The sequence below is a fragment of the Hyla sarda genome, chromosome 1 (assembly GCF_029499605.1).
Source record: "Hyla sarda isolate aHylSar1 chromosome 1, aHylSar1.hap1, whole genome shotgun sequence".
NCBI classification, from domain to species: domain Eukaryota; kingdom Metazoa; phylum Chordata; class Amphibia; order Anura; family Hylidae; genus Hyla; species Hyla sarda.
The window spans coordinates 422,389,927-422,408,008 of record NC_079189.1 but is presented as its reverse complement, the minus strand read 5'-3'; the positions used below and the strand labels follow the sequence as shown (position 1 = coordinate 422,408,008).

The window sequence follows — 18,082 nt, the reverse complement described above, 5'->3', positions numbered from 1 at the left end:
GTGATATGAGGCGGGGTTACTGTGTAAAGGTACACCCTTGGTCCTTAAGGGGTTAAAAAAGGAAAATTAATATTATGGTCATTGGGAAAATGTATTCTTAGAGGGTAACTTACTTGAAATAACATTAAGTTATATGGTTTCTATTGTGGACGGAGAGTGATGGTTGGTAGGTTACCCAGTGGCTGGCAGTAAGAGGGCAGGGAGGTTAAAGTGTATGGTGGGGAAAATGGGATAGTTAAGCTTTATGTAAAGGAAAAAGAGGTGAAAGGTAACAAGGTTATTAAAGGGGTTATCCAGGAAAAAACTTTTTTATTTATATATATATATATATATATATATCAACTGGCTCCAGAAAGTTAATCAGATTTGTAAATGACTTCTATTAAAAAATCTTAATCTTTTCAGTACTTATGCTGCTGAAGTTGAGTTGTTCTTTTCTGTCTAAGTGCTCTCTGATGACACGTGTCTCGGGAACTGTCCAGTTTAGAAGCAAATCCCCATAGCAAACCTCTTCTACTCTGTGCAGTTCCCGAGACAAGCAGAGATGTCAGCAGAGAGCACTGTTGCCAGACAGAAAACAACAACTCAACTTCAGCATCTGATAATTATTGAAAGGATTAAGATTTTTTTTAATAGAAGTAATTTACAAATCTGTTTAACTTTCTGGAGCCAGTTGATATAAGTTGCTGGGCTTGGTTGTCCCATTGAATGGTAGTGTCATCTCACGGGCATCAAGCAGTTGTCCATAGTTGGAGGTGAAAGGATTGCTTAGTGAAGCCTGCCAGTGAAGTGGAAACAGAATTGTGTCACTACTGACAAAGCAATTTGCTAAATGTGCACCGGTGAGCACATTGATCTATAAGGCCTTTGCACTTTACTTTTGTAACTTCCTGTCACTATCAGATTGTGTTTTGTAAAAAAAAGAAAAGTGTTTATTTTGTATCCATGCATTATTATGTTCTTCATTGATTGTTATTTTTAGTTTTAATATTTTTTGTGGTATTTTGTAGTCAGCCTATAGATCCAGTATGTCGCAATCTGATCCTGTGATCATGTTCACCGATCTATGCTTGACATGTGCACTGTTCGCACTGTTCATATTTAATTTACTATACTGGTGAATGAAAAGGGTATCCTAATATTTATGTCTATTTGTGTGTATACGACCACTACTATCTCTAGCAGGAATGGTGTTTGATGTTTAGTGGTTGTTACATTGCTAGGCATGTTTGTTCAAATGTATGGAAGTGTTACCTACAAGGCATCAAGCAGCTGTCCATCGTAGGCCCCTTTCACACTACAGGTATCATCCTGATTTTTTACTGCCATTATTTTACAATAACGGATGAAAAAAAAAACGGTGCAATAACTGGTAGTAACGGATGATAACGGATGACCATCATCCGTTAATTTTAATAGTTTTTTTCTTAAAAAAAACCTGATGTTGTTCATCCGTTATCATCTGTTATTACCAGTTACATCCATTTTTGCATTTTCATTTTTTCCTCCTTACCTTAAAAAAATCATAACTCTTTAAATTTTGCACCTAAAATCCATATGATGGCTTATTTTTTGCGCCACCAATTCTTCTTTGTAATGACATCAGTCATTTTACCCAAAAATCTACGGCGAAATGGAAAAAAAACATTGTGAGACAAAATAGAAAAAAAACGCAATTTTGTAACTTTTGGGGGCTTCTGTTTCTACACAGTACATTTTTCGTTAAAAATGACACCTTCTCTTTATTCTATAAGTCCATACGATAAAAATGATACCCTACTTATATAGGTTTGATTTTGTCGCACTTCTGGAAAAAATCATAACAACATGCAGGAAAATGTATACGTTTAAAATTGTCATCTTCTGACCCCTATAACTTTTTTATTTTTCCGTGTATGGAGTGGTATGAGGGCTCATTTTTTGCGCCGTAATCTGAAGTTTTTAGCGGTACCATTTTTATATTGATCGGACTTTTTGATCGCTTTTTATTCATTTTTTCATGATATAAAACATGACCAAAAATGCACTATTTTGGACTTAGGAATTTTTTTTGACCGTGCGGTTTAATTAAAGATTAATTTTTATAATTCAGACATTTCCACACGTGGCAATACCACATATGTTTATTTTTATTTACACTGTTTGTTTGTTTTAATGGGAAAAGGGGGGTGATTCAAACTTTTATTTGGGGAGGAGTTAAATGATCTTTATTCACAATTTTTTTCCCACTTTTTTTTTGCAGTGTTATAGCTCCCATAGGGACCTATAACACTGCACACACTGATCTTTTACATTGATCAGTGGTTTCTCATAAGAAACCACTGATCAATGATTCTGCCACTTAACTGCTCATGCCTGGATCTCAGGCGCTGAGCAGTCATTCTGCGTTCGGACAGCATGGAGGCAGGTAGGGATCCTCCGGCTGTCATGTAAGCTGTTCAGGATGCTGCGATTTCGCGACAGTGATCCCGAACAGCTCCCTGAGCTAACCGGCATGGTTTTACTTTCACTTTAGACACGGCGTTCAACTTTGAACGCCGCGTCAAAAGGGTTAATAGCGCGGCCCTGTGATCAGTGCTGTGTGCTACTAGCCACAGGTCCCAGCCGTTGTTAGAGGCCGGGCCTGACCCACTATGACGTGGCCATGGCCCCGCGTTATAGAACGGGAGCAGACTCATGACGTAACGGTACATCATGGGTCCTTAAGAGGTTAATCAGGTTGTTAACCCTTTTTATTGTAAAGCTGTACTGAGCATGCTCAGTACAAAAAATGGATGTTAAAAAACCTGACAATATCTGATGATAATGGATGTTTTTTTTTTTTTTTTTTTGAACATCCGGTTCCCAATGTTAAATTTTAACGTCCGTTTTTTTACCGGACCAAAAATTTGTGCATGCACCGTCTTTTGTGCAAAAATAACTGACATTAGTAAAAACGGACATGCCTGATGCAAGAGGATGTTCAAAAAATACCCTTGACATGAATGGGATTTTTTGACAGCCGTTTTCAGGACTTTTTGCCGGGAGTAATAACGGAGGTTTTTTACAGCATGATACCTGTAGTGTGAAAGGGGCCGTAGGAGGTCAAAAGATTGCTTAGTGGTGAAGCCTGCCAGTGGAGTGGAAAGAGATCTGCATCGTTGACAGCTCCCAAATGGCATGGAAAACACATCACAAGTGTTTTCTCACTTTTGAACACCGTTTTACAGTTTAGAGTGTCCTTCCAATTCTGATTTCCTATCTTACCTGACATCAGGCATAGAGGTATGCTAGTGCATGCTGAGTGGCACAGCTGCCGAGGGACATACTACCCTCTCAGAATATGTAGCACATTTTGTGCAGCGTGAAATACGGTGCTATAGCGCTACGTACCCTCCATACACTCAGGCTATGTTAACATGGCGGAATTTCCATGCGGAATTCAACACGACATTCTGCCGAAATTTACGGCACATTGATTTCAATGGGATTCCACAGTCCCATTCAGACAGCTGAATTTCAGCAGCAGGCATTCTGACCAGTTTTATATTTTGTGGAAAGGGGCTTTGAATTTGTTCTGAGAACACAGAAATTCTGCCACAATTTTGCCAGAATTCCGCAATTATGTATAACAAGCTTTGCTGAGCGAAATTTGTGCGGGATTGCAGAAATTCCATTGTGTGAACCTAGCCTTAGTGTCCTGGGAAAATACTAGAATTATTTTTGCAACACAGTGTAATATCAGGACAATAAATCTTGAGCTTCAGGATACAGAAGTAGCATGTTTGATACAGAAATTGCTGTGAAAGAGGTCATCCAGGAATAGAAAAACAGAGCTAATTTCTTTCAAAAAATGTTCCCCGTCTGTCTCCAGGTTGGGTGTGGTTCTGCAGCTCAGTTCCAATGAAGTGAATGGAGCCAAGTTGTAATACCACACACAACCTGGGGACAGACATGGTGCTGTTTTTGAAAGAAATGAGCTCTGTTTCTCTATTCCTGGATAACCCCTTTAATGTCACTTTCATAGGGTTTGCAGAAATCTTTGTACAAGCTGCATTAAGGTGTATGCACTGGATTTTTCAGTTGCAGAAATTTCTTTAACAAGTCTGCCACATTTATACATTACCTTTAGTGCACTAGAATATCCCTTAAAGGGGTACTCCGGTGGAAAACAATTTATTTTAAACCAAATGGTGCCAGAAAGTTATACAGATTTGTAAATTACTTCTATTAAACAATCTTAATCCTTTCAGTACTTATCAGCTGCTGTATACTACGAATTTCTTTTCTGTCTGTTCACAGTGCTCTCTGTTGACACCTGTGACCATATCAGGAACTGTCCAGAGCAGGTGGTTAGCTATGCGGATTTTCTCCTACTCTGGACAGTTCCTGACATGGAGAGAGGTGTCAGTAGAGAGCACTGTGGACAGACAGAAAAGAAATTCAAAAAGAAAAGAACTTTCTCTGTAGTTAACAGAAGCTGATAAGTACTGGAAGGATTAAGATTTTTTTAATAGAAGTATTTACAAATCTGTTTAACTTTCTGGCACCAGTTGATTTAAAATACATTGTTTTCCACCGGAGTAACCCTTTAAACTATATTCATGCAATAGATAGGTTTTAGTTTACCCACAAATTGGACATAATAATATTTTCCCCTTTATATCATTTCAAAGGCTAATGCTGTTGCAAATTGTCTTACCTAGGAGGGCTGAGCTATTTTCTCTGCATGGTTTAATATTTATTTAGAACAGAAATGAGCAGAAGAGGAAGGCTTTAAAGGTTCTTAAAGATGGCCAAGATAAACCACTCAATTAATGGGCACTGGGTGGTTGGAGGTGCACTTTGTTCTATATTGATTGCATTAAGAAATACAATACACAGATGTCTTACTCTGTAATATCCAGAAAGCAAGCGGTTCAATAGTGTTTGGAAGCACAAAGGCAAAATCACAGCCACAATAAATTGAATTCATAATCTAGATGGATTGGCTTGTTTAGCAGGACGTACCTGTTAGATTCCTTTACAAAGACAAATTAAAGCGACAGTAGAAGCATAAATAGCAACATTTATATCAGAAGGAGAACCAGTAAAATACAGCTATATGCACAAATAAATACAAATAAAATACAGATGTAGTAAATGTATAAAATGCCCTCTGCCTGTATACTCTTTTATATTCTTTTCTTTTCAAGAAACGAAGATGCTACTTCTCATTAGCACTAGTTAAAGGGGTACTCCGTCCCTAGCTATCTTATTCCCTATCAAAAGAATAGGGGGTAAGATGTCTAATTATGGGGATCCTGCTACTGGAGAACCCTGCTATCTCGGCTGCGGCACCCCAGACATCCGGTGCAAGGAACAAACTGCGCTTCGTGCCGGATGACTGGTGACATCATAAGCGAGGCGTGACCGTGACATCACAAGCTCTGGCGCTGCACCCAACGCTTAAATGAATGCCAGGTGCTTTGGATAGGGGATTAGATGTCTAGAGGCAGAGTACCTCTTTAAGATTAACCCCTTAACGACGCAGGACGTATATTTACGTCCTGCGCCGGCTCCCGTGATATGAAGCGGGATCGCGCCGCGATCCTGCATCATATCGCTTCGGTCCCGGCGCTCATCAACGGCCGGGACCCGCGGCTAATACCACACATCGCCGATCGCGGCGATGTGCGGTATTAACCCTTTAGAAGCGGCGGTCAAAGCTGACCGCCGCTTCTAAAGTGAAACTGAAAGTGACCCGGCTGCTCAGTCGGGCTGTTCGGGACCGCCGCGGTGAAATCGCGGCGTCCCGAACAGCTGATCGGACACCGGGAGGGCCCTTACCTGCCTCCTCGGTGTCCGATCGACGAATGACTGCTCCGTGCCTGAGATCCAGGCAGGAGCAGTCAAGCGCCGATAATGCTGATCACAGGCGTGTTAATACACGCCAGTGATCAGCATAGGAGATCAGTGTGTGCAGTGTTATAGGTCCCTATGGGACCTATAACACTGCAAAAAATTAAAAAAATAAAAGTGTTAATAAAGGTCATTTAACCCCTTCCCTAATAAAAGTTTGAATCACCTCCCTTTTCCCATAAAAAAAATCGCCGCGTGCGTAAATGTCCGAACTATAAAAAATATATCATTAATTAAACCGCACGGTCAATGGCGTACGCGCAAAAAAAATTCCAAAGTCCAAAAAAGCTTATTTTGGTCACTTTTTACACCATTAAAAAAATTAATAAAAAGTGATCAAAAAGTCCGATCAAAACAAAAATCATACCGATAAAAACTTCAGATAACAGTGCAAAAAATGAGTCCTCATACCACCCTGTACGTGGAAAAATAAAAAAGTTATAGGGGTCAGAAGATGACATTTTTAAACGTATACATTTTCCTGCATGTAGTTATGATTTTTTCCAGAAGTGCAATCAAACCTATATAAGTAGGGTATCATTTTAATCGTATGGACCTACAGAATAATGATAAGGTGTAATTTTTACCGAAATATGCACTGCGTAGAAATGGAAGCCCCCAAAAGTTACAAAATGGCGTTTTTTTTTCGATTTTGTCGCACAATGATTTTTTTTCTGTTTCGACGTGAATTTTTGGGTAAAATGACTAATGTCACTGCAAAGTAGAATTGGCGACGCAAAAAATAAGCCATAATATGGATTTTTAGGTGGAAAATTGAAAGGGTTATGATTTTTAAAAGGTAAGGAGGAAAAAAAGGAAAGTGCAAATACGGAAAAACCCTGAGTCCTTAAGGGGTTAAAGGGGTACTCTGGTGGAAAACTTTTTTTTTTTTAAATCAACTGGTGCCAGAAAGTTAAACAGATTTGAAAATTACTTCTATTAAAAAAATCTTAATCCTTCCAGTACTTATTAGCGGCTGTATACTACAGAGGAAATTCTTTTCTTTTTGGATTTCCTTTCTGTCACGACCACTGTGCTCTCTGCTGACACCTCTGTCCATGTCAGGAACTGTCCGGAGAAGGAGAAAATCCGGATAGCAAACATATGATGCTCTGGATAGTTCCTAAAATGGACAGAGGTGTCCGCAGAGAGCACTGTGGTCATGACAGAAAATAAATCCCAAAAGAAAATAATTTCCTCTGTAGTATACAGCCGCTAATAAGTACTGGAAGGATTAAGAATTTTTAATAGAAGTAATTTACAAATCTGTTTAACTTTCTGGCACCAGTTGATTTAAAAAAATAAATAAATAAGTTTTCCACCAGAGTAGCTCTTTAAAGGGGTACTCCGGTGCTTAGACATCTTATCCCCTATCCAAAGGATAGGGGATAAGATGCCTGATCGCGGGAGTCCCGCCGCTGGGGACCCCCATGATCTTGCACGCGGCACCCCATTTATAATCAGTCCCCAGAGCGTGTGTGACCAGCGACCACAGGGCCGACGGCGTGTGACGTCACGCTCCGCCCCTCAATGCAAGCCTATGGGAGGGGGCGTGACAGCTATCACGCCCCCTCCCATAGGCTTGCATTGAGGGGCGGAGCGTGACGTCACACGGGGCGGAGGCGTGACGTCACACGCCGTCGGCCCTGTGGTCGCCGGTAATCAGACCGGGAGCGAACGCGCTCCAGGGACTGATTATAAACGGGGTGTCGCGTGCAAGATCACAGGGGTCCCCAGCAGTGGGACTCCCGTGATCAGGCATCTTATCCCCTATCCTTTGGATAGGGGATAAGATGTCTAAGTACCGGAGTACCCCTTTAAGTTCTCACACAATACAGAAAGATGGCAGAAACCAATACATGGGCTATCCAAAGAGTTTTTTTTTTATTAAGTATATGCAAACTGTTGCAACTGCAAATGGATTGTTGTTTGTGTGTGAACAACATTAGACAATAATCTCATATTATTGCTTTTAGCTTTTTTTAATTCAAATATTTTATAACATTTTATTAAACTCCTGTAGGATAATCATTTCATTCTAAAGGGGGATTCTGTGCTTCGGCTCATGGACCTGCTAACCTGCTCACCAAAACTGTAAGAACAAAGACGAAGGGGGATCAGGTATAGAGGGTATAGTCGTTTTTTTTTCAGCAGCCAGAGCAAATCTCCAGAATATCTCTGTGGAGGTAAAATATCAGTAAATAGAAATATGGAAGTAATATGGAAAAAAGTACATGTATTATATAAGACTCTATTCTCAATGCTGTAATGGATTCAGTTTTTTTCTGTGGCCTCTCTGACCTGTTTGTTTTAGTAAATCCTTGTATTACCCATAAAAAAACAATTCTGTAACATCTTTTTCTAGTCTTCTTATTTTTACTTAATATGTATGACTAAATAGCCAACTGGGTGTTACCAGTTTGGGGGGGGGGGTGTCTTCCTACACTGTCTGAGACTATCCAATCAAAACTGACAGTGCCAGACAATATAGGGACATGACTCCTATTGGTAACGGCCAGTTGGCCATCTAGTAAGAATAACAGACAAATGGTACAGCAGTATGAGAATTGTTATCCCATGGGGAATGAGAATATTTACTAAAACCGACAGGTCAGGACAGGCCACAATTCCTCTTTAACCCCAGCCATTTTTCATTTTCGTGTTTTTGTTTTTTCTTCCTTTCCTTTTAACCCCTTAAGGACTCAGCGTATTTCTGTTTTTGCATTTTCATTTTTTCCTCATCACCTTCTAAAAATCATAACGCTTTCAATTTTGCACATAAAAATCCATATTATGGCTTATTTTTTGCATCACCAATTCTACTTTGCAGTGACATTAGTCATTTTACCAAAAAATCCACGGCAAAACGGGAAAAAAATTCATTGTGTGACAAAATTGAAGAAAAAATTTCATTTTGTAACTTTTGGGGGCTTTCGTTTCTACGCAGATAATTTTTTGGTAAAAATGACACCTTATCTGTATTCTGTAGGTCCATACGGTTAAAATTATACCCTACTTATATAGGTTTGATTTTGTCGTACTTCTGAAAAAAATCTTAACTATATGCAGGAAAATTTAAACGTTTAAAATTCTCATCTTCTGACCCCTATAACTTTTTTATTTTTTTTGCGTACGGGACAGTTTGAGGGCTCATTTTTTGCGTTGCTTTCTGAAGTTTTTATCAGTACCATTTTTGTATTGATCGGACTTTTTGATCGCTTTTTATTCATTTTTTCATGATATGAAAAGTGACCAAAAATATGCTATTTTGGAATTTGGAAATTTTTTGCGCATACGCCATTGACCGTGCGGTTTAATTAATTATATATTTTTATAGTTCGTAAATTTACGCACATGGTGATACCACATATGTTTATTTTTATTTACACAGGTTTTTTTTATGGGAAAAGGGGGGTGATTCAAACTTTTATTGGTGAAGGGGTTAAATGACCTTTATTAACTTTTTTTTTCACTTTTTTTGCAGTGTTATAGCTCCCATAGGGGGCTGTAACACCGCACACACTGATCTTTTACCCTGATCCCTGCAAAGCCATAGCTTTGCATGGATCAGTGTTCTAGGGGCTCGATTGCGCAAGCCTGTTGCTCCGGCTTGGAGCAATCAAAAGCCAATCGTATGCGACAGAGTAAGGTAAAGGGGCCTCCGCTCGCGTCCTAACTGATCGGGACATCGCTATTTTATCGCGATAGTCCCGATCAGCCCAACTGAGCTGCTGGGAAGCTTTTACTTTCATTTTGGACATAGCAATTAACTTTGATCGGCGCGTCTGAAGGGTTAATAGCGTGCGGCACAACGATCTGTGCCGTGCGCTATTAGCCCAGGGTCCCGGCTATCATTAGCAGCCGGGACCGACCCGGTATGATGCGGGGTCACGGCGTGACCCCGTTTTAAATACAAGGACCTGGTACGCCTTGTGTCCTTAAGAGGTTAAAGGGGTATTCTGGCCAAAGACATCTTATCTTCTATCGAATTTTGTAGCTTTTGGTGGGGTATGGTTTTTACGAAGTGCACTTTATGGTAATTTTTTTTTTCTGTAGGTCAATGCGACTAAAATATTACTAAATGCATATTGTTTTTATATCATATATGTTTTCTATTATTGTACTACTTAAAAAAAAAGTCACATTTTTTTTAACAAAATCAGTATACCTAAAATTGTCCCCTTCTGCCCTCTAACTTTTTTATTTTCCTGTATATATGAGGGCTCATTTTTTGAGCCGTGATCTGTAATTTTTATTAGTACCATTTGTTTTTTGATTGTTTTTTTATTCACTTTTTTCTGAGATATGTGATTAACAATCAGTGTTTTTGGTGTTTCTTCTTTTTAAGTTCATGCTGTTTACCATGCAGCATTAGAAACAATATATCTTAATAGTTCGGTAAATTCCACGATACCAAATATGTTTATTATTTTTATATTTTTTTTTTCTTAAATAGAGAGTGATTTTATTTTTTTTTATTAGGGGAGGAGGTTTTATCTAATTTTAGAAACATTTTTTTTCTTTTACACTTTTTAAGTCCCTATAGTGGACTTTTATATGCAATCATTAGACTGCACACACTTTATAATGATATGCCTATTGCATAGCATTACGCAGCGAAATCGTTAATCCACTGAGCCAGAAGACAGGTGAAAGGACCCTCCTGCTAGATTTTTGTGGCCTATGGATTGGCCTGATATTGCAGTATTTGCAGGTACAGCACACAAGAAAAAAATAGGTAAAGTGAAAAATTTTATAAATAATTGGGGGTAGAACCCCCTTCTCTTGTTTTAACTGGTGTGTATATTAAGTAAATGGTTTATTCCACACCCCTATTAAGGCTGTGATTGGTCATTGCCTTTTCCAAAACTTTCTCTGCAGGTAGCCTGGGTCTCCAAGCAGATTTAATCCTGGATTTTGATTGACCCGGTACTCCAATAAAGGGAAGATTCAAGCTTTATAAATGGTGGTCTATAGTTCTGGATGTCAAGCTGAGGAAGAAGACCTGTCCATTCTTCTGTTCCTGCCCTAGACTTATAGGGTGGACAACATTATGGTGAAGTTGGTTGGAGTTTTTATTTATATATTTATTTATGGATGGTTATATTTTAGCAGATTTATTAAAATGTATGTATTTATATATTTTGAATATTGGGTTGCGTCAATGAAAGACTATGGTCTTATTTTACCATTGTACAGTTGTCTATGTTTCTTTAATTTATGTTTAGTTGGTTTATTTGGGAGTTCCGTAGGCTAGCACTCCCGTGAACAGAACAGAAAACAACTCTATGAACAGAACCAAAGCAATGTTGTCATTTGTACGGTTTATTTTATCATATCTCTTCCCTACCTCTCCAATTAGTTTATAAAAATATAAAGCAATATGTATTTTAGGTTAAAATAGTAATGCAGAATATTTCCACAAGGTCTCAATGTATAGGCCTTGTTATATTAATGAAATACCTAGGTCTAAAGAAAAAACCCTACAGGGCCCAAAATATAATGTCAGGGATTGCAGCTATACATATAGTAAACTTCTGACCAACAATGTAAACTGCTTGGTTCAGCGGCAGTAAATGGTGGTTGTTTTCAGATGACTGGCTACATTGAAATATGTGATGACTAGCAGCTTCCTAAGCAGATACTGATGAGCTATGAGTTCTATTGTCCTCCACTATTTTGATTCTGCCTTTGCCAGGGTATAAATTCGGAGACCTGCAGAACCTCCAACAACAAGCCTGGTAGCTCCAGCAAGGATCCCCTTCTTCAGGTAAGAACCAGTCAATACTAAGCACGTGACACATTCTTCGATTCAAAAAGAACGGTGGAAACATTTAGACCCATCTGAATTCTGACAACCTCCTTAGCTCATAACTGTAAAAAAAATAGATTAGAATTTAATATCACATAACTTATTAATAAATGAAAGATTTACAGATTGTAAAGGTCTATATATATGATAAAAGGGCTAGTGACTGAATAGTGGCATGGCTACTACTGTTAATACATAATGGATAGGCATGCAGCTAACATGTTCCTTGTATCTGTACTCACAGTATCATTTTTTTTAGGTTTTAGAACTACAGCTTCAAAATGTCTCAGACACCTAAAGCTGCTGCTGCCGCCAGCCAGGGCGCTGATGTCAAGGAAAAGGGTACCCCTGGACCAATTTCCCTTCCTGTAACCAAGCCCACAAAAAGTGGTGAAACAAGCCTGGGAACCTTCAAGGTAAAACTGTTCAACAGCAAACTAATGAGAAATATTCCAATATGTACATAACATACATTTTGTTCAGTCAGACACCACATGTGATGGGGGATTGAACAAAATATATGTTATGTACATATTGAAATATTTCTCATATAGTGGTATAGGTTCTGTTCACATTTGTACCAACCACGATTTAACAGCAGCCTTAACATAGATCATGATAGGTCCTATTGACTTATGATAAGTCTGTAGGGCTTCCAATTTTTTTAATAAAAAATAGATGAATTGCTATAATGCAAGTGTGCATAGAGCCTGACATGTATTTATCTTAAATATTTATTTGAATGTATATAGCTACATATTGAAAAAAAATATGATATAAAAAGTTGCCTTTACATATAGTTCTGCCCCCAACCAGCAGTCCCCATCTTGTGTCCTCAAATCACTGCACAAGATGCATAAAAAATATAACGTGGTTAATGTAATCACCTTTTATCAACATGTGTTAAAATAATAGAACACACCTGTCATACAAAAATATAGAAAATAGGTTGTTTTATGTCTTTTCTCAGCCATAAAAATAAATGACAAAAATGTAATGTTTCAGTAAATAAAACCCATTAACTATTTTCTCAACCCACGTAACCAAAATATTGTCCCTGCACAATTTCTCTCTTCCATAGGTGATCATCTTTGAGCAAGAGAACTTCCAAGGAAGACATATGGAGCTTCTGAATGAGTGTGTAAACCTTGGGGAGCGAGGCTTTGACAGAGTACGCAGTGTTATTGTCGACTCTGGACCGTAAGTGCTAAAAGCTCCATTTGACATTTTCACTTCCTCATTGAATGGTCCACTTGTTTGTTTATTTATTTATTTATTTATTTTTTTCGGAAAACTGCCACTTCAGATTCTGAGCCAAAACTATAAAAGTATTCAAAAGGAATGGGAAATATAAAAGAAGGACTTATACTTTTACTTCCTCATGAATCCACTTCTGGCTTTGGCTCAAAAACAGCAGTGAGAGTTTTCCCCCCCAAAAAAACTGCCAGGCGGAAACGCAGCCTTATTTATCATAACTGTCTAACAGAAAAAGTGCCCATGTTATCCATAGCAACCAGTCACAGTGCAGCTTTCATTTCTTATACTGCTTAGAAAAAATGAAAGCTGCTTTGAGATGTTCTGTAGATAGTTTTGATCAATAGAATCTGCAATGTTTTACAAAAATAGTTCAGTAAAACTTAGATCATGCACCAGCTACCTGCTAAATAGTGCAGCAGGGTCAGTGCAATAATGTATTAATGCAGTCTTTGCTGTAATATTATGTTGTTTCTATACAGTTTTTAATGTGAAGAATGTCTCATAAGAGAAGGAAAAGTATACAGAAGTAATTTTTTTTACTATCCACTAGTGATTTTGCCTTCAAAATTGCATAAAAACATCCCCACCCTCATATAAGCAACTGGAAAAAAAGAAGGAAAAAAAATTTACTTAAATATTTTATTATTATACATATTTTAAACCATATTTGCACCCCACTAAATATTATATTAGCCCTTTTGGTCTCAAGAAGGAGTATTACTGCCCAGAACTAGATCATACTTTGTGATGTTCACTGATGTGTCCAAGATTAATATATCTCACTCTCCTGGTGAACTCAAGTTATTATTCCCATCTTAAGTGCAATGGTAACAAGTTGGAAATATTATAAGTACCTTATAGAAATTTCATAGCTGGCGCCAGAGGCTAATGCTCAGCTTAGAGAAAATTGGAAGAGACAGTGCCAGCGCGGGATGCCCTTTCCTGATTTATGAGTAGCGGTCTGGTCTATGAATATGACACTTGGAAATAAGTGAAAAATGTAGGTAGCAATAAACTCCCACATCTTCCCATACAAGAATGATTACACTGGCTTGTTTATGCACAGTAAAATATATTGAAATGTATATAGAGTATATATGATTTATTAGCCAGAGAGGATGATTCATCAAACTATGCTAGGCCTGTGTGCTATATCCATGCACCCGGATAAATAGATCTTCTTGTGAATTGGATTTATACTACAAACATTCAAATTCATAGGATGAACTAGGAACATTCAGATGGTAGGGACTCACATCAGCAAAGATTACAATATTTGTCCATAGCATAATTGGTTTAAAGTCATTTATTTATATATATATATATATATATATATATATATATATATATATATATATATATATATAATGACTAGTCAGAGAAATCAGTTTATTCTCATAAAAGATGGTTTAGATGTTAGAAATTTGTGACAAAACACATATTGCTGCCTTTTGAAATATTTGCGCACAATGTTTTTTTCATACAAAGCATAATCATTGTGTTCTAAGTGTAATGCCATTTTAATGATAGAGTATCTTATAACTAATAAAACTTTTAATCATCATGAATAGAGCATTTAATGGATGGATTAGTCATAGATACACTAGAGTAAGGCATTTAGTAGTCTGAAATTTAATGTGCATTGGCCTTGTATTATATTCTCATTATTTTCACGTTTCTCTTCCAATGTTGTCACTGTGTGTGCTTTGTGGTGATCTTTGATGTTGTACTATCGGTTACTATGTGATATGTGGACTCCGCGTACACATCTTCTCAGCTGGGTTGCTTATGAGCAGTCCAACTTCCGTGGCGAGATGTTTATCTTGGAGAAGGGCGAGTATCCTCGTTGGGATACCTGGTCTAGCAGCTATAGGAGCGACTGCTTCGTGTCCCTACGCCCCATCCGAATGGTAAGTTCCAGACCTTTACACTTGGTATTAGGTCAGACTTTTTATAGCTGCCATGGGGCCCGTAGAGTAGCGGCTCGAATTTAGCTTTGCCAATGCCTTTTTCAAAAGTGCTATAGGGAACTAGAAATAGACTCAGTAATCATGACCCCATTTTCTCATACAATAGAAAAGAAAGGGGTGGGATGAGCAAAAGCCAAGCTTTCTATACTGGGAGGATGGGGACAGGGGTAATGTGAACCAGAACCAGGAAGGTGGAGATTAACTTTGCAATATATATATATATATATATATATATATATATATATATTGCATAGTAAGCCCCCACCTTCCTGGATCTAGTGGTCCTCTCAAAGAGAAAGCTAATATACACAGAATATGAAGGCATTAAAGAAATTAAAAAGATAGATAGATAGACAGATATATATACACAGAGGAACAGCAGCACTCCAATTAGTGTGAAAAAGTGTGGCTTTTTATTCACCAAGCACTGATGTTTGGTGAATAAAAAGCCACACTTTTCACGCTAATTGGAGTGCTGCTGTTCCTCTCTGTGTATATGAATTTGTGGGACTTCTGGACTTAAATCTATACACAGCTGGCACCTTTTTACAATACTGGAGTGCTGCCCAGATTTTCTCCTATTTTGTAAATAGATAGATACTAAAATCTATGTATTCTTATCAGTGGAAGATATAAGTTGTACTAAAGATACCCTGTATCATTTTACTTCTATCATGTACATTCGTTCTTAAAAAAAAATCTTTACATTTTCAATATATTCCAAGACTGAGTAAGATTTATAGAAGCCTTTTCAAAATCTCTTTATAAACCAAAAAAAAGTAGTCGATATCTAGTATCCGAGCCAAGAATAGCATCCAAGTCTTTAGGGAAGTCTTTGTGGTATTTTCATATAGCCCTAAGTCTGATAATGATTATTTTCTTGCCAGATTTACATCTTTCATGAGTTTTTTGAGGATTTGGTTTACTTTCAGCTGGTACCTTTATTTCCACTCTTACTGTGAATTGTTAAGGATAAAGAACAGCATTCTGGAAACAGATCAATTTGAACTCAGAAAAAGAAAGTTTATTCTGGTAGTGTGCTTTTGTCTACAGTTGTTGATACAGCCCCTTGTTGGCCAACATCCCAGGCATTTAATCCAGCTACCCATTCACCAGTTCATCAGTAAGACTATGTTTAGAGTCATACTCGTGTGAAATAATAGGCTCTGTGCCAAACACTGGCCGAGCATTTGATGTCAAATTCCTAGTAAAATCAAATTATTCACAAATATAAAAAATAAAAAAAATTGAATTTTGCTTGTTAATTTGAAAAGAAATAAGAAAACAGTAGCATGGAGAACAATGATTATTAAGGTTGTTGGCAGAGGAGTAAAAAGTATGTTTCCAAGAAAACATAAGTAATAAACATAACAAATTGTTCAAAACTGGTGTTTATTGTAGGGGAAAACAAAGGAGCAACAATGAAAAGGTGATGGAAGTGCTTTAGCCTTGAATATTTTTTTACACATATTCCAGGGCTGGAATATAACAACCATGAAGATATTGTCACTGTTAGGACTTGACAAAAACCAATACATTATAGTATGTTTTTTTCTGTACACCTGCAGGATAGCCAAGAACATAAAATATCCCTGTTCGAATCCGCTGACTTCAAGGGCAACAAGATGGAAATCATTGAGGATGACGTGCCCAGCCTGTGGGCCTATGGATTCTGTGACCGTGTGGGAAGCGTAAAAGTTCCCAGTGGAACGTAAGTTGTCACATCTTAATGTTGTTGCTAGGTAGCTTTAGTGGTCTATAAGATGACTTATAATGATCTTTAAAACTTATTATGTCTTAATAAAATGTTTTCATGTAAAACATATTGCTAGTAAAACATTACAGGCAATAATAATATAAGGAGCTAAAGTTAGAGTCTATTGTCACCTGATATAGAGCAACAACATAACAGCCCTAAGGTCAGGTTTAGTTTTTTCACATTTAGGCGTTAATGAGATTTTTCAAGCAATATTAATTCATGGACTTCCTTAAAGGGGTACTCCGGCCCTTAGACATCTTATCCCTTATCCAAAGGATAAGGGATAAGATGTCTGATCGTGGGGGTCCCGCCGCTGGGGACCCCCACAATATCTAATGCAGATACCCACCTGTGGCAGCTGCACAGAGCGTCCCTGCCCCCTCAATGCAAGTCTTTTGGGAGGGGGCATGACGGCTGGATGTAAACACTGTGTACAGAGCTAAAGCCTTGGCTACAAACATTGTGCCGGATTGCTGCAACTTAGCTCCCATTCACTTCACAACCACTACACATATATGGAGCTGTGGCTTCAGCTCTATACACTATGTTTAAATCTGGGTGTTGTGGCTCTCCAGGACAGTTGGTAGATGGCAGTGCCTGGTGTCGGCATCTCGCTGAGCAGGTACTAATTTCCTCACCTGAGCATAGGCCATCAATTTTGCCTGAAAAATAGCCTTAAAATAATAAGATAACAAAATATATGATAACGTTATAGAACATTGTTCTGAATATTACCTTTTACATAATAACAATCCTCGGTTTTCCTTTTATACAGTTGGGTCGGATATCAGTATCCCGGATACAGAGGCTATCAATATCTGTTTGAAACCTGCGACTACAAACATTGGAATGAATGGAGTGCTTTCCAGCCCCAGATCCAGTCTATCCGTCGTATCAGAGATAAGCAATGGCATCAGAAGGGATGTTTTCTTATCCCTAGTACTGCCAGCACCAAGTGAACACACCAGATGTCCCCTGCTTGACAGAGAGCCTTTAGGAATCCTTCTTGCAAATTGACCTCATCACCATTTTTTTTAATGACTCTGTCAATTAATTTGTTGTATATTGCACATTTAATGGATGTACTTTACTTTATGATGCAAATAAACACAGTGTCTGAGGTATATGGTCTGGTTGTCGTATGTAAACAAAACAAAACCTTGATTGTGGCCCGTGGCTGGGTTTTATGCTCACAGTTAGGAATTACTAACTCCTCCTGAGCGGGGAACACTTGCAGAATGGTTTAGATTGCTTGCTTGAAGATTTACTTTAGGCTTCCCTTGAATCACCACACACACTACTGCTATCTCTTCTCCACACTGCAGCTCATACTGAGCTCTTCACTTACCAACAACTGAACTAAACCCAAACTAAACTGACTATCTCCTCCCTCCTACACTATAT

The 18,082-nt window shown here is 38.1% G+C and overlaps 1 protein-coding gene across 5 annotated transcripts; it reads left to right on the top strand.

Moving 5' to 3' along the window:
- Positions 1-8,407: 8,407 nt before the first annotated feature.
- CRYBB1 (crystallin beta B1) lies at positions 8,408-17,793 on the top strand. Of its 5 annotated transcripts, none has more exons than XM_056529368.1 (8): positions 8,408-8,430; positions 10,762-10,941; positions 11,579-11,650; positions 11,952-12,108; positions 12,774-12,892; positions 14,727-14,859; positions 16,488-16,630; positions 17,454-17,793. In XM_056529368.1, the coding sequence occupies exons 4-8, from the start codon at positions 11,974-11,976 to the stop codon at positions 17,635-17,637; spliced, it is 714 nt and encodes a 237-aa protein (XP_056385343.1). In that variant the 5' UTR covers positions 8,408-8,430; positions 10,762-10,941; positions 11,579-11,650; positions 11,952-11,973; the 3' UTR covers positions 17,638-17,793. The 5 variants fall into 5 exon arrangements, with proteins under 5 accessions (XP_056385343.1, XP_056385337.1, XP_056385360.1 ...); XM_056529362.1 differs by having other exon boundaries at positions 8,412-8,490; XM_056529385.1 differs by lacking the exon at positions 8,408-8,430 and adding an exon at positions 10,535-10,618 and having other exon boundaries at positions 10,762-10,936; positions 11,474-11,650.
- Positions 17,794-18,082: the final 289 nt, after the last annotated feature.

Excerpts from the sequence above, each read along its gene's own strand:
- CRYBB1 (XM_056529368.1), top strand. The coding sequence starts at position 11,974 with ATGTCTCAGACACCTAAAGCTGCTGCTGCCGCCAGCCAGGGCGCTGAT. Across the intron at positions 12,109-12,773 it reads CAAGCCTGGGAACCTTCAAG|GTGATCATCTTTGAGCAAGA; the intron begins GTAAAACTGTTC and ends TCTCTTCCATAG. Across the intron at positions 16,631-17,453 it reads GTAAAAGTTCCCAGTGGAAC|TTGGGTCGGATATCAGTATC; the intron begins GTAAGTTGTCAC and ends CCTTTTATACAG.